The 21,575-nt window shown below is 33.4% G+C and overlaps 1 protein-coding gene across 4 annotated transcripts in view; it reads right to left on the bottom strand.

Annotated features, from left to right (window-relative positions):
- The window catches only part of LOC138321374 (serine/threonine-protein kinase N2-like), a 53,059-nt gene that overhangs the window by 16,350 nt on the left and 15,134 nt on the right, over positions 1–21,575 (bottom strand). For 2 of the 4 annotated variants that reach the window (XM_069265022.1, XM_069265023.1), the window contains exons 1-10: positions 21,281–21,547; positions 17,827–18,133; positions 4,962–5,065; positions 4,371–4,542; positions 3,627–3,781; positions 2,816–3,036; positions 1,637–1,785; positions 1,227–1,336; positions 580–723; positions 32–107 (exon numbers count right to left, since the gene is read on the bottom strand). In XM_069265022.1, the coding sequence (XP_069121123.1) occupies positions 32–107; positions 580–723; positions 1,227–1,336; positions 1,637–1,785; positions 2,816–3,036; positions 3,627–3,781; positions 4,371–4,542; positions 4,962–5,065; positions 17,827–18,133; positions 21,281–21,316 (1,474 nt within the window). In that variant the 5' untranslated portion in view covers positions 21,317–21,547. Of the gene's footprint in view, positions 1–31; positions 108–579; positions 724–1,226; positions 1,337–1,636; positions 1,786–2,815; positions 3,037–3,626; positions 3,782–4,370; positions 4,543–4,961; positions 5,066–17,826; positions 18,134–21,280; positions 21,548–21,575 lie in introns of those variants that run through there. The other 2 variants (XM_069265020.1, XM_069265021.1) reach the window with 1 other exon arrangement.

Raw genomic sequence — 21,575 nt, 5'->3', positions numbered from 1 at the left:
CTGTTGCTGGATTCACCTGAAGAAATCTTACCTTTGTGTTTTGGAAAGATCTTTCTCTGTCTTTGTAGTTTCGGTTTCCTGGATAATGATGGGTTCAAAAATGTAATCTGAAAGAGAGACATCATATTAAACTATCTTCAGGAACTGATTTTGAGTTTGACTTAATCACTATCAAGTCTTTTGTCTTTGCATATTACAGAGTTGTTGCCCTTAGAGGATTTTGAGTGCGACATGATTATTTGGCGAGGAAAACTTTCCTTGTTTCCTCCGAAAAATATGACGTTACTACACTAGTACAAACATAATCATAATCACAATAACTGTCTGCAAGGGCAGATAACTCCTTAATATGCAAAGATGGAGTATCTCTGATACGCAAATATTCAGGCTAAATTAGACACACACAATTATCTATAAATGCTGAATTTCTATAAATCTTTTGTTTCAGTATTGTTGGTCTACAAATGCATTTCTATTTCACAACTCATAGCATTCAAAAAATTTAATCGCATCAACTTGATATGATACATAGAATCACAATTAAAATTTATATATTTTAGATGACAATATTTGGCTTGCCTCAGCAAATTGTATTCCCTGAGGCTCCATGTGAATTGCCATGCCATGTCGCTGGTTGTCAAGAAAATCTTCCAGACGCAGAAACTTTACAGCACACATCTGTCGCCAGTCCTTCCAGTAAATCACAATTTCTAATTCTCTAGACTAAAACAATGTGGACAATAACAGACATTAATTCTCTCGATTGAAACAATGTGGGCAATAAAAGACATTAATTCAGTTCTTCAGCATTAAAATTTACACTTTCATATTCCATTAGACACTTATATCAACCATGTAATAGGAACCATGACAGTGAATGAAAAGTATTAAGTAATAACAATGATTTTTTTATGAGTGTGTTTGTTATAATATTGTCTTACTGTAGGTTCTCATCTTTTACTTGAACACCTAAGTACCAGGGAATCAACATCTCAAGTGTAGTTCACTTGTAATTTGGCCACACAGTCAAGTCTCATTATAACAAGATCTACATATCCTTGACAAAAGTATCTCAATCCTGCACTTGGGGGAAGAGTTATTATAGTATTCATATGTCTGCATATCATATTCTGTCAGGAGTAAAGAGGTCTCTGGACATGCTTACTAGAAACCTATATGGACAAGTATACCATATGAAGGTATGAAGGTCCTATGGACAAACTTACCCTATCTAAGTCTATACTTGTCCGGTGGTCCCAGCACTGTTGACTACAAGACTTCCATGCTGTCTGGCCCACCTGGACATTATCTAGTTTGAGCACTGCCATTACTTCATCTAAACAAAAGATTAATTTAAAAATATATAATCAATCATTACCTTAAGCATAAAAGAGATGTATATATTTCCTTTATTAATGAAACATGTTATAGTAATATGATCAAGCTTGACACTTTCTCATTTCAACAGAGTCAAATTTTAAGTCGTTATAATGAGATTGAAATTTTTTTGATTTTTTTTCTTTCATATTCAATAATATAGGGGCCTGTGCCTATTGCATTAGAAAGATTTTTTTCTTCTTTATTTGAGAAAATATTCACATAATTATTTTGCTTAAAATGAAACTATCAAACCTACTTGACAAATCTTCTTTGACATTATATGTTTTTGTCGATCTGCGTAGTAAACTTTTGCTTTCTCCCGGACTTGACAGTAGTAACTGTAGGTTATCCTTCTCCTTTTTACGGCCAGGTATGTCCTCTAGTAGGCCTTGACATCCTACCAACCTACAGGGGAGATAATCAAAATTAAAACATTATTCTCTAACAGCTATATAAATGTCCTCTAGTAGGCCTTGACATCCTACCAACCTACAGGGGAGATAACAAAATTAAAACATTATTCTCAATCAGCTATATAAATGTCCTCTAGTAGGCCTTGCCATTCTACCAACCTACAAGGGAGATAATCAAAATTATAACATTATTCTCACTCAGCTATATAAATGTCCTGTAGTAGGTCTTGACATTCTACCAACCTACAGGGGAGATAATCAAAATTATAACATTATTCTCAATCAGCTATATAAAGGTATTGCCTTAAAGACAAAATGAAATTATTATCACTGACTTCACACATATCGATCAAAAAGAAAGATAGCACATGTTTGGAACATTTCAAGTAACAGTGTAGGTAAATGAAATGATCAAAAGGTACCAAATACAATAAATTACAGGTCAATTTCAGGTAAGAATATGTGCTGCAATTAACATTTTACTGCACTGATTATTTTGTGGTTTTGTGGACTACACCTGCAATAGCTTTCTTTATATTACCAAAGAATGATTTCTTTAAAATGATGTAGGTTTTGGACAAGTACAATATTGTGGATAAATTTGTTGAGAGGTGTCAAAACTGACACAGATAAGGAATTCGTGAACTAACTGTGCAACAAACCACAAATTACTCAGTTCAGTCAAACATTTGACTTTCTTCAAGCCTTACATGCGGCTCAACTTTCTGGTTATTTTATACCTGACGTGAGCCCGAAAATTTTAGGCATATGGTACTATTTGGTCACATGACTTGATCCTCAGTGTGAAAAAAAGTTGTAAAATTACATCTAGGTAAAAATCTATGTCTGCGAAGATTTTCCTTTGCATTCATCTATGAGCGATTTCATTTAAATATATTTCTACACCAGGAATTAAGGTTTTGTTTACAAAAAAATTTACTTTTGTGTCGAATATGTTTACTTATATATATTTGATACTATCCTATTACTAGTAGATCTTCAGTCATAATTCAACAGCTTACCTGACTTCTAATTTTCCTGTTATTGCAGCAGATTTGGAAAAGGGAGAAGAATTTTGATTCTTTTTGTCCTTTGGCGGATAAATTGTAGGAGTGGCAACATTTAACTCCTCTTTTAGCAGTTGAAGTTTAGTTGACGTAGGGTCAAGCTCAACAATTCGTTTTTCTAATGAGATTCGTAAAAGTTCATATTTCTGATTGGATTCTGTATAACTAGATTGTGCCTGAAATGCAAATTAAAAAAAAAAATATTAAAACAAAATATCATACATGTAATACACAGTTGTTAAATAATTACATTGCACGACCCATTTGAAATATATTACATATGTATGACAAGTATAAACAAATTTTGATAATTTTTGTAAAACAAAAACAGATCCTTTCTACATTTCAATAACTGCTATTATAATACCTGGTAATACATGCAGTAAAACTGCCATAGTACAGAACTCGCAATCAAGATAGAAATATCAGGAAACATATTTCATAATTGATCAAGAAAACAGAATCAAGCTATCTAGAAAATTTGTTATCCCAGTAGATTTGGCTATGGACACAAGTGTTCAGATTATTAAGGGCCAATTACACTTTGGTCATAATCATCAGACAAATGACAAGAGGCAGCATATGTACTAGATAGTGTGAAATTTGCCTTAGCCATATGTCTGAGAGTGATAAAGAGTACATCTTGTACCAGTCATAACATCTTGTGTAGGAAGACATTTTACCTAAACGATACACCTGACCCTCAAAAATGATCAAAACCCTCATAATCTTCTGAATCTACAACATAGAAAACTATGCACCTTACCTCTTTAACAGCTTTACTGTCGGGAGACTTTGACATTTGTAGCAGTCGGAGAGCATTTTTAGCACCTTCTAGTACAGCAGATTCTATTTTCATGTGATGCCGTAATTCCTCTATCCGTAATTCAAGGGGAGATAACACCTCACATTGCTGTGTTACTGTAAACAAGGATATTTTTGTCAAAATACATGTACAATAATAAACATGTTATAATCCAACTTTTTGTTTAAGTTTTCTAAGGTATTTGATCAAATTTCCCCCTTTTTTTACCTCCCTTTACCAATATTATTATTACTATTAGCTGTTCATAATATGTTCATTTAACAAACCAAGTATTAAACCCACACAAACAAGTTCATCAGCATCACAAACACTGGCTTGGATTTGATTTTGCTATAAAATTTGTTGTTCATTTTAAGCAAATGCTAAATTTTGGTGATAAAAGGAAGAAACATATATTTTGAGGAGAAATGGTACCATTCTGTACTGCTAAATAATATCAATCCTGGCCTTGAATTAGACTAGATGTAGAACAGTAGAGTTCTAATATCAGATTATCTCCCCCTAGTTTGAAACTTCGAAACAAATCTAGACATATTGGATTGCCATGACAAAAAATATCAAGTTTTTAGTGATTACTTTAATATTCAAGAGACTGGTGGCCAGTCTAGCCTTAAATCTACATCTAACAATGAGAGAAAGCTTGGCCACTACGTATACAGCTCCTTTCCACTATAAGACATTTACCATCAACATCTGACGTCGTAGCATCTTGTGTGACTTTCAACATCTGCATGCGAATGATTTCCATTTTCGTTTTGGCATCACTCAACATTTGTTGAGCTTCTGCCAACATCTTTTTGTCCTTAAAGTTTCCAGCACTGTACATCCCAATCATATTCTCAGCACCCTGTTTTACCTAAAAAATGTCAAGTTATATTGTTTTATGCAAAGTTTTCAATATAATACATTGAACATACACTGTGTATTGATGAAAACTATGTTAACACTACTCTTCATTCATTATGTAATTCTTCAGTCTACAAAAAGAAATCTTTTCTGGGTGTATGAACTTTGATATTGACTTAAGATGGAAAATCATTACATCCATTGATGGGCAAACATAGGTAATGTTTGACATATTTTTGATACTTGAAAATTGATCCACAAATAATATTTCAATGTTAACATTGCAATAGCATTTGAATGTTATTATTTCTGTTTTTTATTGCCTTTATCTCTTTGACATTTCATACCCGCTTCATATTACAAGAAAATTTTGAAAATTACATTAGTGTAAGCATTAGAAGGAACTTTCCCATTAAAAATTTCACTTACTTTATTTTCAATATCAAACTGTTTTTGTAATGAGGATATCCGAGAATTAACAGGATTACTTTCAACTTGATTTTGTCCATCTCTCTCCGGAGACTGACCTGTACCTGTAAACACATGAAGAAATTTAGATATCAGCAAAAGACAGTTATAATTAAACATGCGGGTGAACTCATGACAATTCACTCACTAAATTCTATTCCGTCTTTACATATTACAGAGTTAGCTCCCTTGCAGCTAGGTATAGATTGTTACGTCATTATTTTGTGAGCGCAATTCACATTGTTTTCTCTGAAAAGTATGGTGTTACACTCGCAAACACATGACGTTAAAATCAATACCTACCCACAAAGGTAGATAACTCTGTAATATGCAAAAGCAGAATAATGAACTCTTGATCTTTCAATCTTCAAACTAGTTAAGGTGTATGGTGTCTTCAAGGGGAACTTACAAAATGTTTCAGAGTAATAATAGGGTTTGTGCTGGGTATACCGTACACAGGTCCTTCTAAGATAAAAAAGGGTTTTTCCCTTCTTATATAACTTGAAACAACTTTCAGAAAAATAGTTAAGTGGGGTCCTTAAAATTTCACTTTTCATCGTCATGAACATTATTCTTACAATACCTGCTTGTCCTTCCTCTGAGCATGCTAACGAATCTTAAATAAAGGACTTCTTGATCGATCTTATAAAGTTATTTAACAGGATGATTGTAAGTTTTTTTTGTAAACTTTACTACATATGCTCACTTTTCAATGGACAGGTGAGTTATAATTAGTCAGTGACCCCTTATGCCTCTTTGTCATACCTTATTACAGTAATTAATGAAAATCATTATTTTGTTCAACAACTATGATCAAAATCTAAATCTGACAGCAGGTTGGGTGGTCCGAGTGAACGGACGACTAGTGCTCAGTACATGGCAACTGTGCATGCCCCACATGGGATTTGCACTCACAACCAAGAGGTAGAAGGCTTGTGGTAATATGTTGGGACAACTTAACCACTCAGCCCCCGCAGCCCTCTGAAGTTAGGGTGGCTAACTAGTTCAAAATATAAATATTATATACAGACACCCTCCCCCCCCCCCCCCAAAGATGTTTTTCTCACATAGCCTTCCAGCTAACAAGAGTTGCTACTCATATCCCCCTTTATCCAGTGAGCACATGAAGGGTATAATCAGATATAAACATCATCATGTACTTTGATGCTCTAGACTTGTTCCTCCACATCATGTCATTATTTATATAGACGATAACAGATGTTTTCCCCAAACATCTTATTTTCTTCCAAAATACTAAACAAATATACTGGTATGTTTGTTTGGGGTTTAGCTGGCCTCGTAACAGCCTGCAAGATCATACCGCAGTTATCCTAATAAACCATTTAATGATTAAGCATAGATTATTAATATGTGTGTAGTGTATGAATTTAAGGAGGATGACTTGTTGCAGGGTGGTGTGGGAATAAGGGATTATGAAAAGAATTTACAGGGGTTTTCCCCCTGTTAATTCCTTAATAATGCTGGCCATGGAGAATAAATTTGTTTAAATTAACTGAAATGTTGATATTATTTTCATCGCTAGTATGTACACCTATAGTCAAATCTTCATTGGGTAATGCTCAAAGTCTAACTTGCTATCTTATCTATTTGTCAACATATCTGATAAAATCTAACACACTGCATACTTAAACGATTGATAAAATACTTTGAGTACCTTTCTGATTGTGTATATAAACTTGTAACCACTATACAATATATAGCTACTGCAGCACAATATCTTGAAGAATCTTTAATCCTGTTTACATGAGACGCACACACAGTATATAATCAGGAACATATGTCTAGCAGTTGTCATTACAGAACTTCTAATATTTTGAAGAAACACAAACGAAAACGCTGCACATAAACTTGATAAAATCTAGCACAACACTTATTACATAATTGTGGGAAATCATTTGTAGTGCTGCTCTATGCATCATTTCACTACAGAAAAACAGGCCGACAAACTACTTTGTACTCCATACATCCTATGGAGGATATAACTTTTTAAAAGCATTATATTTAGTTTGCTCTTGGTAAAATTAAAAGCTAACAATGTGTTTATCTATTGTTATCATGGAATGATTAAATCCTGCTACATTAATTATAGAACTGGATGTGTGTTGAAACATAAGAAGATTTTTTGTTGTAGCATTACATGTATACTTCTTTTTAAATTGTTTAAGATTGGTTTCTGGCTTTTTAAGACTAACATGTATGATATCAATTATTTTATTTTAATTAATTGAGAGATAATATAATCACTATATAATGATTACTAACCAATTCGTCAAGAAAACCTCAAACATTTATATATAATTAAGCCTATTCATCTACATTATAAATTATGTAACAATAATATGTTACAAATAATTCAGAATAATGATCTCTCATCAAAAAAGGGAGAAAAAATCAAGCACAACTTTGGACCTTGACCAAAGATTACGTTACAAATGTATTTGTTATACACTTTTACAGACTGAGTACATCACATTATGATCTCTATAACAGACACTCCTATAGCTGGTTCACACAGACCAAACACAAAGACAAGTCTCCACAGAAGAGAAAGGAAATGACACACATTTCCCATTACTGTTTTTTTTTTTATTATGCCTGATAAAAAGTGATCTGTGAAGGAAGTGCTCCATGTGACCCAATAATTGGGCCAACAGAAGCCTAACTAGTACCTACTTTAAGTTTCATTGTACTCCTCGTCAAGGTTAGTTGACCTTGGAAACAACCAAGGTCATGAGATTATGAAATAACATCAAGTTTCTCAATAGCAAAGGAAGTCCGTTTTTTTTTGTGGTGGATCATCTTTCTGTGGTTTTTAGGTTTGAGTCCAGATTGAGAACAATGAGAATGTTGGTTTAACTTTTGCAGATATAAAGAAGTTTCTTTGATTTTTCCCCAAAATAAATTAAGAATCCATAATGTTCTTAAAGATGCTCCACCGCCGACAGAGCATAAATGATATTCATTATTTGAACAATAATTGGTGTTTAATCGTGTATATATATGTCTAATTAACACAAAAAATAATATATGAACACAAAAAATAATATATGACATAATTTATTTTTCCCTTGTTACATGCACAATCACTACTTCATTCCATATAGGATATAGTGCCACAGATTTTTTTCGGGAAGCAATTAATTGTTTTTTTTTTTCATATTTATTACTTGAAGTAAAACAAGAAGCTCAAACTTTTCAATGGTGGTAATGGTGTAAAGTAGTTAACTTTTGTAACTAAAGAAAAATATTAAATCGTCTGCTGCTGTTTTTGATGGTGAAAAAATACCATTTGTTGGCGGTGGAGCATCTTTAACTTCTTACCTTTTGTATTAACAAATGAAAAAGTTCAGATTTTTTGTGTTTTGATATATAATAAATTACAAATGAACATGAATGTTACCAATATAGGAAAACAATACCATCTAGGTACTAGTATATTATAATTATCATCTTCAGCTTGGACTAAGTTTTTTGTTTTTACATCGTGATTTGGTGGCAGAATCAAACTAAAGACTTAAGTGTCAAATGCTGGTACCCATGCCAGCAACATCACATAATACATAACAAGACAATGTACATGTTGAATCATTGATCCTAAATGGTACTTATTGTTATGTTTTCCCTTAGGATTCACAGGACATTACATGCACTTTGTGACTATAAGTATTGTTGCAATATTGTTGATAACATAAGGGTTTATGTAAATATCCATGTAAAAAGGCTCAGGCCTTGTCCACATACAGCATTCACTACAACAAGACTGTCTCATTTAAATAATCATTTTAAATGTCAATCAAGATTAAATACCAAAGACTTGTTTTCATCAAACATGTACTACCTGTGGCCTAATTATTTGGTTCCTAATTAATTATCCAACACTGTTAATTAAGAATAGGTAACAATGTGTTTACCCCTCATAATCAAATAAAACATTTTTGAAAAATCATGATTGGCAGCAGGTTGACTTGCATCTGACATTCAAGGTCTACCATATCTTATTGAAGTTCAATTTGAACTAACAATAATAATGAAGTACTCTAATCTAAACTCTAAATAAAGTAACCTACATAACTACACAGGTGCAAATTGACATTTAAAATCAAGGAAAGGTAAACTGTAAAGGTAAACTGGTAAAGGTAAAGTGTAACAAAGGTTTGGGAATATTTTCAATGGCCATGGTTATGTAATATATAAAAGGTATAGGAAGGTTCAATTGAGACACATTAGGTTTAGAGTGGAGGAAAGTCAGAGTATTTGGGGTAAAACCATCACATTGAATATAAAAGGGAATCTTTTTGTGGGACACATGTAAACCGGAAATTATTCATTAAACTAGAACTATCATCATGGCCAGAGTAGCCAACTAATACCCCCCCCCCCCCCCTGCTGCACAATTCAGTCATAACTCCATTAATAGGGGTCATTGCAGAACCCTATATAGTTTACTCAACTCTCCTCTATGTCAGGGTTCTGTGTACCAAATTTTATAAAAATCTGTCTAGTAGTTTAGGAGGAGTTCGCTGGTGTGACAGACAGACGGACTAACAGATTCCAGTATAACCACCACCACCACCCCTTTCCCCTTAATTTTGTTAATTTTGTTGTGATATACTGATTTGATATGTTCTTTATTGAAGCTTGAAAGCAAAATACTTTTTTTGTTAATTTTGTTAATTCTATTTCAATTTTTATTTATTACCTTGTATGCAACTGTCAATATCGTATATGAAAATACTACTACCTGTGTGAAGAAATACACATCTGTAGCCAAAACAAATACGAGTTATACCCTCAGTTGTCTAGTGTAATTAACAGTATACAATAACCCAGACTGCAATGGCAGACCCATATAGTGAGCCAAGATGTATTAACACAAAGACATTACAGAGGAGAGTATCATTACACAAGGTGCTGTCTAACATAAAGTTACAATTAAATTATCTGTTTCTCTGTTACATAAATCATGTCATTATTATGTGCCTCGTGAGAATTTCTTTTAGAAAACAAACAGTCTAAATTTATTTATTGGCAAACATCTATCTCTACAGTGGTCTATCTGATAAGAACATATGCATTTATACAGATGCTCCTTGAGCAAGATTGGCAGAAGTTATTACAAATAACAGTTTTTACCAGAAAACTACTTCCTTCACAGCTACAAAACCTTCACAAAATTTAAATTTTATGTCCACATTCTGAATTAATGCTGGCATATTTCACAGACAGTAACTTCCTTGAATAATTGGAAGGAAATGAAGAACATCTAGCTAGTATAGATAGACATATTTTATAGCAGATCTTTTCTTAATTAATTGACAATATCAATCTCTAAAATCAAGTGATTAAGATGTTACAACCTGCTTCCATTAGTCAAATGCCTCCACCTCTGGTAAGTGTGTTCGAAACATATGGGGGCATTTACCCGGTATTGACCATAGGCTCGTACTTTTTCCCCAGTTATTATGCATATATGGCTTTCTCTCACCTTCAAATCCTGGTACATCCTTTAATTACCCTGTATGTAACTGTTAATTAATAGTACAATCACACAATAAGCCCAACATCTGTATGAAAACATTTATACACGCTAATGTCTGTTTATTTTATTATTGGGAGATATGAAATAGGTTATAGCTTGAGTATATATTAACAGCCATCATTTGATATTAAATATTATGACAAGACATACACCTCCAACAGCCTCCATCTTAGCCAGCTGTTCTCTGCACCAGTTATAACACTATATAGCTGGCTAGCATCTCTCCATCAGGGAGACAATATGCCCTTGTACACCAGAGTTGTAACAGGATATATATGCCTTCTTGTAAAGTCACCTCTCACCTAATTGTGGCTTCACACAATTTTATATTTTATACTGTACACTGGTGAAGTGATTGATATAGCCACTTTATAATACATCTTTATGTGTATACTTATAAATACATATATATATATGTATGTCAAACAAATTTAACTGCTAGCGCTATTGACTCACAAATTTTACAACCTTTGATATTGTCGCTATAGGTTGCACTTTAACTATCATTATTTTATGTTCATTTTTTTTTTTTTAAATCAATTCCAACTTTTTTAATGATATCATGTACTATCACTCGTAAACTAATTTTTTGCAGTTTCTTTTTTCTATAAGTTTGGTTGTTGAAACTTTACTACATGGTCTAGCTCTCTGCATCATATCATTTTGGGCATGCAGTTACCAGTAGAGTGGCTATCCAAACCAAGCCAACAATTTTTCTCTGAATACTCCGGCTTTCCTTTGAATCAAATTATCGTGGCTGTTGAAAGGATGCTTAACAAACTAAACCTAGACTGCATCACCTCAATATATATTTTGCAAGAAAAAAACACCTGAATTGCCTTTATCAAAAGCAGGTGTACTGTACAATCTACTTTACGATCAAATCTGTTGGTTTTCTTGGTGGAGGCCAATGTTATCAATATTACCTGTCCTATCTAGGGATATTGTAGTTTTAACACCATCAGTTAAACAAGTGTTTACATATGGAGATGCATTTATCTTGTACAAATTTCATCCCGTGCCCCTGGCCTATAGCTAGGTATGTACATAAGGAAGATGCTTATCCTGTTCAGACTGATTAGATTAAAGTCCATAGGAATCTGGACAGCATATAGTTAATAAAACACTTCAAGTCTGTTACCAATCTCTCACATTTTTTTTCTTCACCTGCAGATTTTAATATGTGGTAACTCTAAATATAGAGTAATGATCTCATAACTGACTAACAATCATATTTTTATATATAGCTATTCTTTTTTTCTCCCCTTTTCATTGCTTTTTCTTCTTCTCCTACTTCCTGCTAATTATATCTTCCATATATCTCTTCAACGCGTAACATTACGATCATGGTCATCCTGACCCTTCGGGTCAGATGACCTAAAAAAAAGACTGGAGTAGTAATACAGCAGTAAAACAAATAAACAGACTGTATGCTCATTAAATTAAAAACAAACTTGTATAATAAATCAAAATTTGGTTTTGAAGTTATGAAACAAAAGTGTTCCATCATATATCCCTGGCAACCCTTTTCAAGACAATGTTAGATGATTTCCTCATCCATCTCTCGATAGTCAGCTGTACAGAAGAAAATGTAACACTACTAAAACTCAAGCATAAGAAATATATCCAAGGTCTTAAATCTTGGCCATCGGCTATAAAGCTATTGTCTGTTTATCAAAGACTGTTGTTCATGTTCCACATAATTCATTTTCCTGAATCCTCTGTATCAAATAAACAAGAATACACAAAGCCTTAATGGCATATTAAAATTAGGCATATAAGTTACATAACAATACTAAACATACAATTTGGAATCAAGTTCATTAAAGGTCTTAAAACTCTTCACTATAACAATTGATATAATTTGCATGTCTCATTGAAATGCTCTATAAGCAGACGGAGTTTTAATCCAAACATATGATCAGATTAGGTATGTAGGCCCCTACCATGATGTATTTGGAGACGGCTAAAAGATGAAGCAATATTTTGGAACAGAAAGAATTATCATGGGTCTGATAGCCTCTTCAGACTCCTGTTTGTCTGTGGGTTCCAGTGTTTTTGACATATATACTCAAGCTGCCAGATACAGGATATAATAAACAGAACAATTATTCTTCTAGAGAGAAATTCCATGATTCAATTGATTATTCTAAACGTCAGAAAGAATAAACCGTACAGTGTACATGGGAAAGGATAGGTTTTTGACATAATTATTGCTGGCATATGATCCTTTAAAATCTGACATGAGCACTCAGTATGGGTCCAGTTTCAACTTCTGGGTACCCATGAATGAATCTTTTCACTGCTATATCATATCCTTGGTGTGTACCTGTTAGACCTCATCATATATAACAGTTCTTATCAACTTCTGAAGATCAGAGAGTATGGTTTGTGGCCGCAACCTTAAATTCAACATAATTTGTACCTTGAACTCCAGCATGCATAATATTTATTTCGTGACGATAAATAAAGAACTTGTAAACTGACTTAACACAAACTGACTTTGACTGTGGTCTACAGGTGAGTTAAAAGTTACACCTTTACCTCGGTCAGGTGTATCAGCTTCATTTATATACAAGTCCGTCCATATCATATTTCAACTCTCAAACAACTATGGTAAATGTTTTCACTCATGCTTCACAAATTAGGAAGATCGAAAATACAAACAAATTCCAACCTAAAAATTTGTAAAGCATATTAATTAGTTTGCTGCAGGTGTATATCAGTAGCTTTCACCCATTAAGGACATTTTATAGCACCTTAAATATTGTAAAATGGGATTACGATCAACAATGACCTAGGTCACAGATGTGCTAAGTGTATGTTAAAAGTTATCATGATAACAGGGTAATTATAGATAGCGTACCTTAGGGATATTTACCACAGTTCAGGCCACAGAAGAAATTCAATGAAATGTAATGTCCAGTATACTTGAAACATAAATTATGGTGGACAAAGGCTGTGCTGTAGATATATTTAAAGTGTTTTACAACTGGACATGACCAAGGGTCTTCTTTAACTCCTCACAGGTACATACAGAACTGTTATAGCAATCAGAAGATCTATCCTGGTTCAAAGGCTGCAGCAGATGTGTATAGAAAATAGACCTGATCTTAATGCCTCCATATCTTTTCTCAATAAGTATATAATCTTTAAAAGAACCTTTGCTGGTTTTTTCTTCTTCAATTTTTTTTCCAACACAGGCCTCATTGTCAAAGACTGATATTTAAAAAGGGTGGTATTCTTTTTTTTTGTGAAGTTCTAGTATCAGTATCTAACAGACTACCACGTAGTCTAGATCTATATGTGGGGTTTTCTACCTCTGACTCAGATACTAAGGCTGTGAGTTACTATATACCAAGAGTTTATATATATATATATATATATATACCTATACACAAAAACTCTATAATACCTGCTTTTAACAGTGTACATGAGATGCCAACAGTCTCCCACACAAAACTATTCTTGGAATGCTCTGATGTTCACACATTCATTAGGTTTTCACCTCTACCACTTGGATATGAACTGCTTCAGAGTATCACAAACCTAAGATCAAACATTGATATCAATGGTCCCAACATTTGGAGACGTCATATCAATGTATTGAGTATGCTAACAGGAATAAACCATTTACCATATCATAAAAGTCATCGGCAAATCTTTTTAAAACACTCAAAATTCTGCACTTATTTAATTTAGTCACTTCAAGTTTTATGTAAAAATCTCAATGAATACCTAGGTTAACAAATGATCTCATAACATCTCCTGTATCAAATTAAACACTAAGAGTTTCACAGGGGTTCACCGAACTAGCTCCAATATCAAAGCCTAGTAAAATTCTTGCTCCGTGTGAAAGATATATCCTTAGTATTTTGTTAACCAGGACAAAAAAGAAAAGAACAAACAAATAAATGATTTAATTAACAGAAAAAACTGAAAGAGCCAAAATCCCTGACAGACTTCTGACTATATATAGTCTTTGATTTATCTAAAATAAATGTGAATTTTCATCATTAATGTTAGTCTTTATCAGCCTGTTAGCTGCAGTCTAACACTTCTTTGTGTTTAGTATATATGATAATCATGTTGAATGGTGAAATAAAAACTTTATTGTAAAATAATTAGAGTAGGGACTTATATATGATTTTGTCTCTGGTATCACATCTAGACTACATAAAATAGTCAAGTACATAAAAGACAGGATTTAATTTGAGAATATATAAATTTACTAGATTGGTATAAAAAATAAGGTATCAGACAATCACTTAATCTAAGATAGAAGTAATATTAACTCATATTATTGAGAAGTGGTCATAATCTACCCCCTTCAGCAAAACAAAGGATAGAATTTAAATTGAATGTGAATATATAACAGAGAATGAATATATGAGGTCATGGCTCCATGCTAAGCTACAGCTGTTAGGAAGCTGGGATCAACAGTCGGTGGTTCTGGGCTACTATGTAGTGTGGCCTTTGGTAGGAGTGGGCTTCAGTTCATTCTACAGCTAGCCCTTCAGTCTCCACCTTTGTATTTAATGTTTGAGGTCTATATTGGACACTGGCTGTAGGTCAGTGCTTTTCTCTGGGTAATCCACATTTTTCTGACACAATAATACCTGACACATCCAAATAAGTTAATTGTATGTAACAAAAACATTTATCAAACTAAGAACAGTTACACCTTTGGTAGGATCTCTACCAATCTAACATCACATGACATGCATGTGACTTTCCCACATACTGTTGATGAAGGTGTAGTTGCATCATCTGCTTTACTCTTTATATATATGCAACAGAGAGTAAACTAACAATTACATACATTTGAAATCATTTATAAATGTGTTCCAGTAAATCACACATCAAACTTCCTGTAATATTATAGCTCAATATAGCTGTATTCATCCAGAAGCTGTTTCACTATCAATTTTTTAAATAATGTTTTAGATGTCTGTATGTATAATTTTGCCAAATATGAATAATTTTAATATACTGACTCTTAATTTGAACATCTAATTTTAGCTGTTTTCACCAATAAGAGTATCCAAGCTTGTGTTTGACCTTGAATGTATTGACCAGTGCAATATATGACACATAACACGAATATTATCAAATGTTTACATCATCTACATCTATTTTAAGATACTGTATAATAAATCGCCAAATCTATTATTTCAAGTAAAGAAGACTATATATGGTCCTGTAACAACTTATGATAGTTTTCAACACAACAATAATACATATGTGCCTCTAGATAAAAAAAGAGGACTCAGAATTGTAATCAGGATGAGAATGCATCACTGTATTGTATGTTAATAACTGGCTGGTGTGACTAACAGTTCTATCATATTTCTGACTAGAAGTTATCAGACTCCATAGTCAATAACAGAAAGAAGTACATAATTGAGATCTGTGTCTGTTTCAAGTGGGTGTAATACAAGTTATTTGAACACACTGAGTATCTATTTCCTTTTCCTTCTTTAGCTATACACAGTATGCTTCCTCTTCTGATCCCGAAAACAAAACCTATAAGCTTCCTCTTCTGACCCCAAAACAAAACCTATCTATAATCTGCAGGGCATGTAGAAATATTTCTGACAAATTTTCAATTTATACAAAATAAGCCACGTCCATCTGTTCTGGAAAAGATAAGATACAGAATTGAAGATCTCCATACTATCATTTTGACTCATGATCAAAGTATTTGTAAAATGCTGAAATTTTCAACATTTTAATTCTTTAAATAACTTGTTAGGAATGACATCCTTATAAAAGTCAGTTTTGAAAGTAAAACCTTAAACCTATATATCATATATATATATTGGACATTTCATTACGTAAGTGGCTATAATCTATAAGTGCTCAATGATCATAAGGATGTTTTTTTTATAAATAACCTCAAAATTCTATTTTTTTTGGCGGTCACCTGCATAATCATAACTTGCCAGAACTGAAACTTTTTATTAATATTAATGCATTTTAGCATGTTACCTAGAAATTAAATTTAGGCACAATACTAGTTATAAATAGAATAATACAAATAGTTTCATGATCCTCCCACACATAAGTACTAAGTGCATATTTTTACCTGCAAGCATGGCAGCTGCTGTAATTAAAAGTTTTATAGGGACATTAATTTCCTGCTGAAAGAATCAGCATGTTTTTACTTGGCTTTGTTAATTCCATATATAGAAATATATGTATTTATATTGTATATATGTTGGTTTACAATGAAGGAAAATTTCAGAGGTTCATGATTAAAGCTTAAACTCTCAAGTATTTGAATGTAAATCAATTTAACTTGCAATGGGATAATTTCAAAACAATGGCACACATTAGAGATGAGGTAGAACAATTAAAACACCATCAGTATTCAAACATATTTACTGTAATTTGGGCCCAGTCACCTCTGTAATCTAGAAACCTAGAGTCTGAAGACTCAATCAATACCCTAATGCCTGCTTCCTCGATTTATTTCAACACTTCCCTATCTCCTAACATGTATCTTCCTCTGAGGAAATAGCATTAAAAGATTCCCATGTTTAATATAGCACTGCGGATGTGATAATGGGATGGAAGTAAACTCGATTTCTGTCCCCATCTTTTTGAAGCAGACATTAATGGCCTATCTACATTAGCCTTCCCCTTAATGTTACTGTGCTCCTCTACCCACTTCACTCAGTAGTGACCACTTGTCTCTTTCAATATGCATAGTTTGGAGGACATCAAGGGGTCATGTGAAATTCTAACTGTCATTATGATAAACATATTGTAAAAGTGGAATCATTTGTGGCATGGAGATTTTTGTTTATGTTCCTTTCTATAGATCCCTGCAAATACATAACCTAGTGCAAAAATATCAAAAGTCTCTCTCTTAATATGTCTGGATGACAGGTTATCATGTGAATTTCTAATTGTCGTTCAGATTCTTATGTTAAACATATTGTAAAAGAAGAATTATTTGTGGCATGGAGATTTTTGCTAATTTCCCTTTCATAAGATTATTTGTAAATATATTCAAGAGCAAACGTGTAAATGCAAAATCTTGACATGCGACTTATAAGACTAGTGATTCAAAGCATGAAAATTATCACATCACAAATAGTTTGAAGACTGAATGAGCAAAATATCCATACATGCAAAACTATTTTTACAGTAATAATGATCTGTGTATTTATACACAACTTTAACTATGCAATCATCCATTTCTGTAGCATCCACAATATAAAAGTGGTAATAAGAATCTCTATTGAAAATATATTTTACCCATTGTGCTGTCCCGAGTTCGAACACTGCCTGGGTTACAAATAAGCAGGTACAAGTCCAACTCTTGAAGCTCCTGTTGCAGCTCCTTCATTTTGTTGTTCGATTTTTTGACAATAATTTGAACGTCAGACAAACTTTTCTTGTCACTAGTCGCCTCCCTTAATTTCTCTGCCCCTTCTTTTATTTTCATTTCTTTACGGATTTCCTTCTTAAGCTGTTCACGAAGATCTTCCAAACGAAGCTGAATTTCAGCCTCAGGAAGATTTGGTTCAAACCCATACCTTTGTCCTATACCGATGGCACCTCCCTACAAGAAAATGAAATAAATTGTCATGAAACATTCATAAGGTATGGAAAAACATTTCACAAGTTAGGCATAATGTTTTAAATACTAAAAGCATGGAATTATGAACCAGTTATAGTGTAACAAATTGCTATTAACCATCCTCCAAGTGCATGATATACTGTCATCTTAACCTAGTGATGCAAGGTAGGAGTTTTATCTTTTCTTTCATCACAGTCTATTTTGCATTCATAATCAAAACTTCATTGGAAGGTATCTTATAAATCACTCTTTTCCTATTTGTCATAGATCCAAGGTTGCTTGCACTTCACAATGCTTAATTATCACTGTAAGTGTAGCATGTATATACATATGCATAGTGCAAACAACCACGGGTCTCCGACAGATCATTTTCTATAATTACAGTTACAAGGAAGGTTGTTGTAACCAAAATATCAAGACATGTGCATTCATATTTCTACTACTGCCTTCCATGTCAATGTCTTGAATTAAAGGCCTATTCGGCTGCAGTTGGAAGGTACTGTCATAGGTCTTTAGCTATTCTTTGGAAGAGGCTGAGCCATCACAATATGCAGCCCATTTCCTTCAGTTTGGGAATTCAAAATCACATGAGGCAGTTGCCAGGGACTGACCACAGGTCGCTGGTAGCTGGTTACTCTGGCTTTCCTCCAACTTCGTAAACTTTCATGTCCTTAAATGACACTTAAAATCAATCAAAGTAGCACTTGGGAATGACTAGCCAATTGGCGAAACACGTGACCTCTAAATTTTACTCGCCAAATGTTGTCAAGAGAAATTTATAAGATTCATATATTGATTTGATGTGTTAAGAGCTTTATTGAGACACCTTACACTATTGAGCAAGCAGATACACATGTACAAGTATTAAAAACATGAAAAACATAATTTTGTGTTGGTCAAAACTCTTTTTATTCAACAACTGCAATGTCCCACTAAACAGCCTCTGTACTTCAGCTTCCTTTTTGTTTTAAACCATTTTTCAATCTGTTTAAATTTTATATACGGTAATATAAGTAATTTATATATAAATGTATAGTAATTATCAATATATCTCAAATTTATTCAGTTACTAATTCATATCGCGCCGATTAGGGTTATTATATTTTATTTAAAATTGAATAAATTGGGCCTAATATCTCAGGCAGTAATGTACAAGCTTCCAAGAGTCCGTTTTTCGTTGCATATGTCTACCAGCGGCTTGGAATTTAGTTGTGGCTTGGCGATTCTATACATGTATGCATTGACGAACTTTATGTGCATATCTTGCAATGTTTTTGCAACACATTGTTTGCGTTGTTTGAAAGTTGTGTCCGACTGTACTTTCGTTTGAACTTGAAGCGATAACAATATCATGAATGTCTTACTGTCTTTCTGTGTCACACAAGCGTCTGTCTCTTTCGTAACAATCAGTAGTTGGACACAAAGTCTGTTTTGCCGGCCATTGACCAATTAATAACCTGTTTACACATCTTTCAGAACATCGTACCTTCGTCATGTCTTGGCCACAACATTCGTTCAGCCATGTCGAAGCGTTTGCTTCCTGTTGATGTATTGGCTTCAGTCCCTTTTTTCACATGAATCCCAGAGTCAAAACTGCCATTGTTCTCTGTTTGTTTTGACTTTTTAAAGCCAAAACAAGTCAGGGGGATTTGCCTCGGCCTTTTTGCCGCCATATTGCTACCGATACATGAGGTAGGGTCATCAAGACGCTTTACAGCAGGCAGTGATTATGCTTTTAAGCGCTTTTCTTACACAGATTAGATATGTGTAACTATTAAAAGAACCGAACACATAAAATAAATCCGGAAATATTAAGGAATTTTTTACTCGCCGTTTGGCGATACATTGTTAATTTTAACTCGCCTTTGGGAATATTTACTCGCATATGCGAGTAAATTTCTCTCAACTTTGAGGCCTGACACTTAAAATCAATCAAACCGAATTTATCTTGGCTTTAACAGACCTAACCAACACACTGACCAGTCAGTCCCTTTGTTAGCTTCCTTCAATAATAATTAAGCTATTCAGTAAGATGTCACCATGCAGATAGTACAGGATATATATATGTAATGGAAGCTTCAGCATCAGGACTACATCAGTATAAACTTTTCTATCTACTTTATTCTAATTCAGGGCTTTTTCTAGGTAAATTGGGAAAAAGGCCCTCGAGTGAATTTGGGAAAAATCATCGGCATATCGACATAAGAAGTCCATGTTCAGTAGCTAGGAGAAATACAAAACTTATGATTTATCTTAAACATGTAATTTAAACTGCATGATGTTAAAGAAAAAAGTATTCTGTCCTAAATAAAACACAAAGGTAACTGATTAATGCAATTTTTTCGGGTGCGTTCGATTGGAAAGTCCCAAAAGTCAAGGGACTTTGCCATTATCTTCAGATTGGGAAAAAAACAACATGAAATTGGGAAATTTTTTAGCCTAAATCTCATTGGGAATGGGGCCGAATATCAGCCCCCGAGAGACCCTAGAAAAAGCCCTGTAATTAATTCATGGTTCACCATTGACTGCTAATCTTGCATGTTCACCTTTTATCTCTTCATTTTGACAATTCAACTTGATGTATATTTTTATAAAGCTTGGTTTTACTTTACACTTCAACCTCATAAATGTAATTTATACTGATGTAATCACTTTACAAGCAATGCTATTCAATGTATTGATGCAGCATGCAAGCATCTGCAAAGCTAAAAATCAGTTGTCATTTCAAGATTATTACATGTTACTAGATACTAGACAATTAGTCATCACTGCTTTGATACAGATCTGGAATTATTAGTTACATCAGTACTGCTATATCATTATACATATATATATATTCACTAGCTTTCAATGGGTTTAATACGTGAATATGTGTAAAAAGTCAATAATTTAATTCACTTTGTCCTGTCATAAAAAGTAGAGACAGGCAACAAAACACATTTTAGGTGTTGTCCAAAAAATAAGGAATTCGTCTGTACATAATGTCGAGACGTGTTTGGTATCTTAGTCCAAATAACTTAGGTATCTGTATAAATACGCACATTAAAACATCAACATCTCAAGCAACTACTTATATACATTTTAAATATCAAACCGGTAGTATGTCGCAAAGGACATGTTTCTTTTTACCTGATGATAGTAGGAGGTGCCTGGTTCGGCCGCCATGTTTGTCAATCTCCCAACACGGAAATACTAAATATGCTTGCTAATATTCACTTCTCGACTCCCTCGGCAAACTTTTATGAAAACATAGCAAATATCTTAGAATGTGTCATTAAATTTTCGCCTCTAAAGCGAACGAAAAATAAATTTTCACACTGTTTACGTTCCAGAGTGTGGAGACATTCTCTTTGACACCATTACGGCAAACTGACATGTAGGGTCACGTGACGAGGTCAATTCATAGATTTATCCAATCAAAAGA

The sequence above is a fragment of the Argopecten irradians genome, chromosome 4 (assembly GCF_041381155.1).
Source record: "Argopecten irradians isolate NY chromosome 4, Ai_NY, whole genome shotgun sequence".
Lineage (NCBI taxonomy): Eukaryota > Metazoa > Mollusca > Bivalvia > Pectinida > Pectinidae > Argopecten > Argopecten irradians.
Note: the sequence above shows the minus strand (reverse complement) of the source record. Positions and strands in the feature narration are given on the sequence as shown.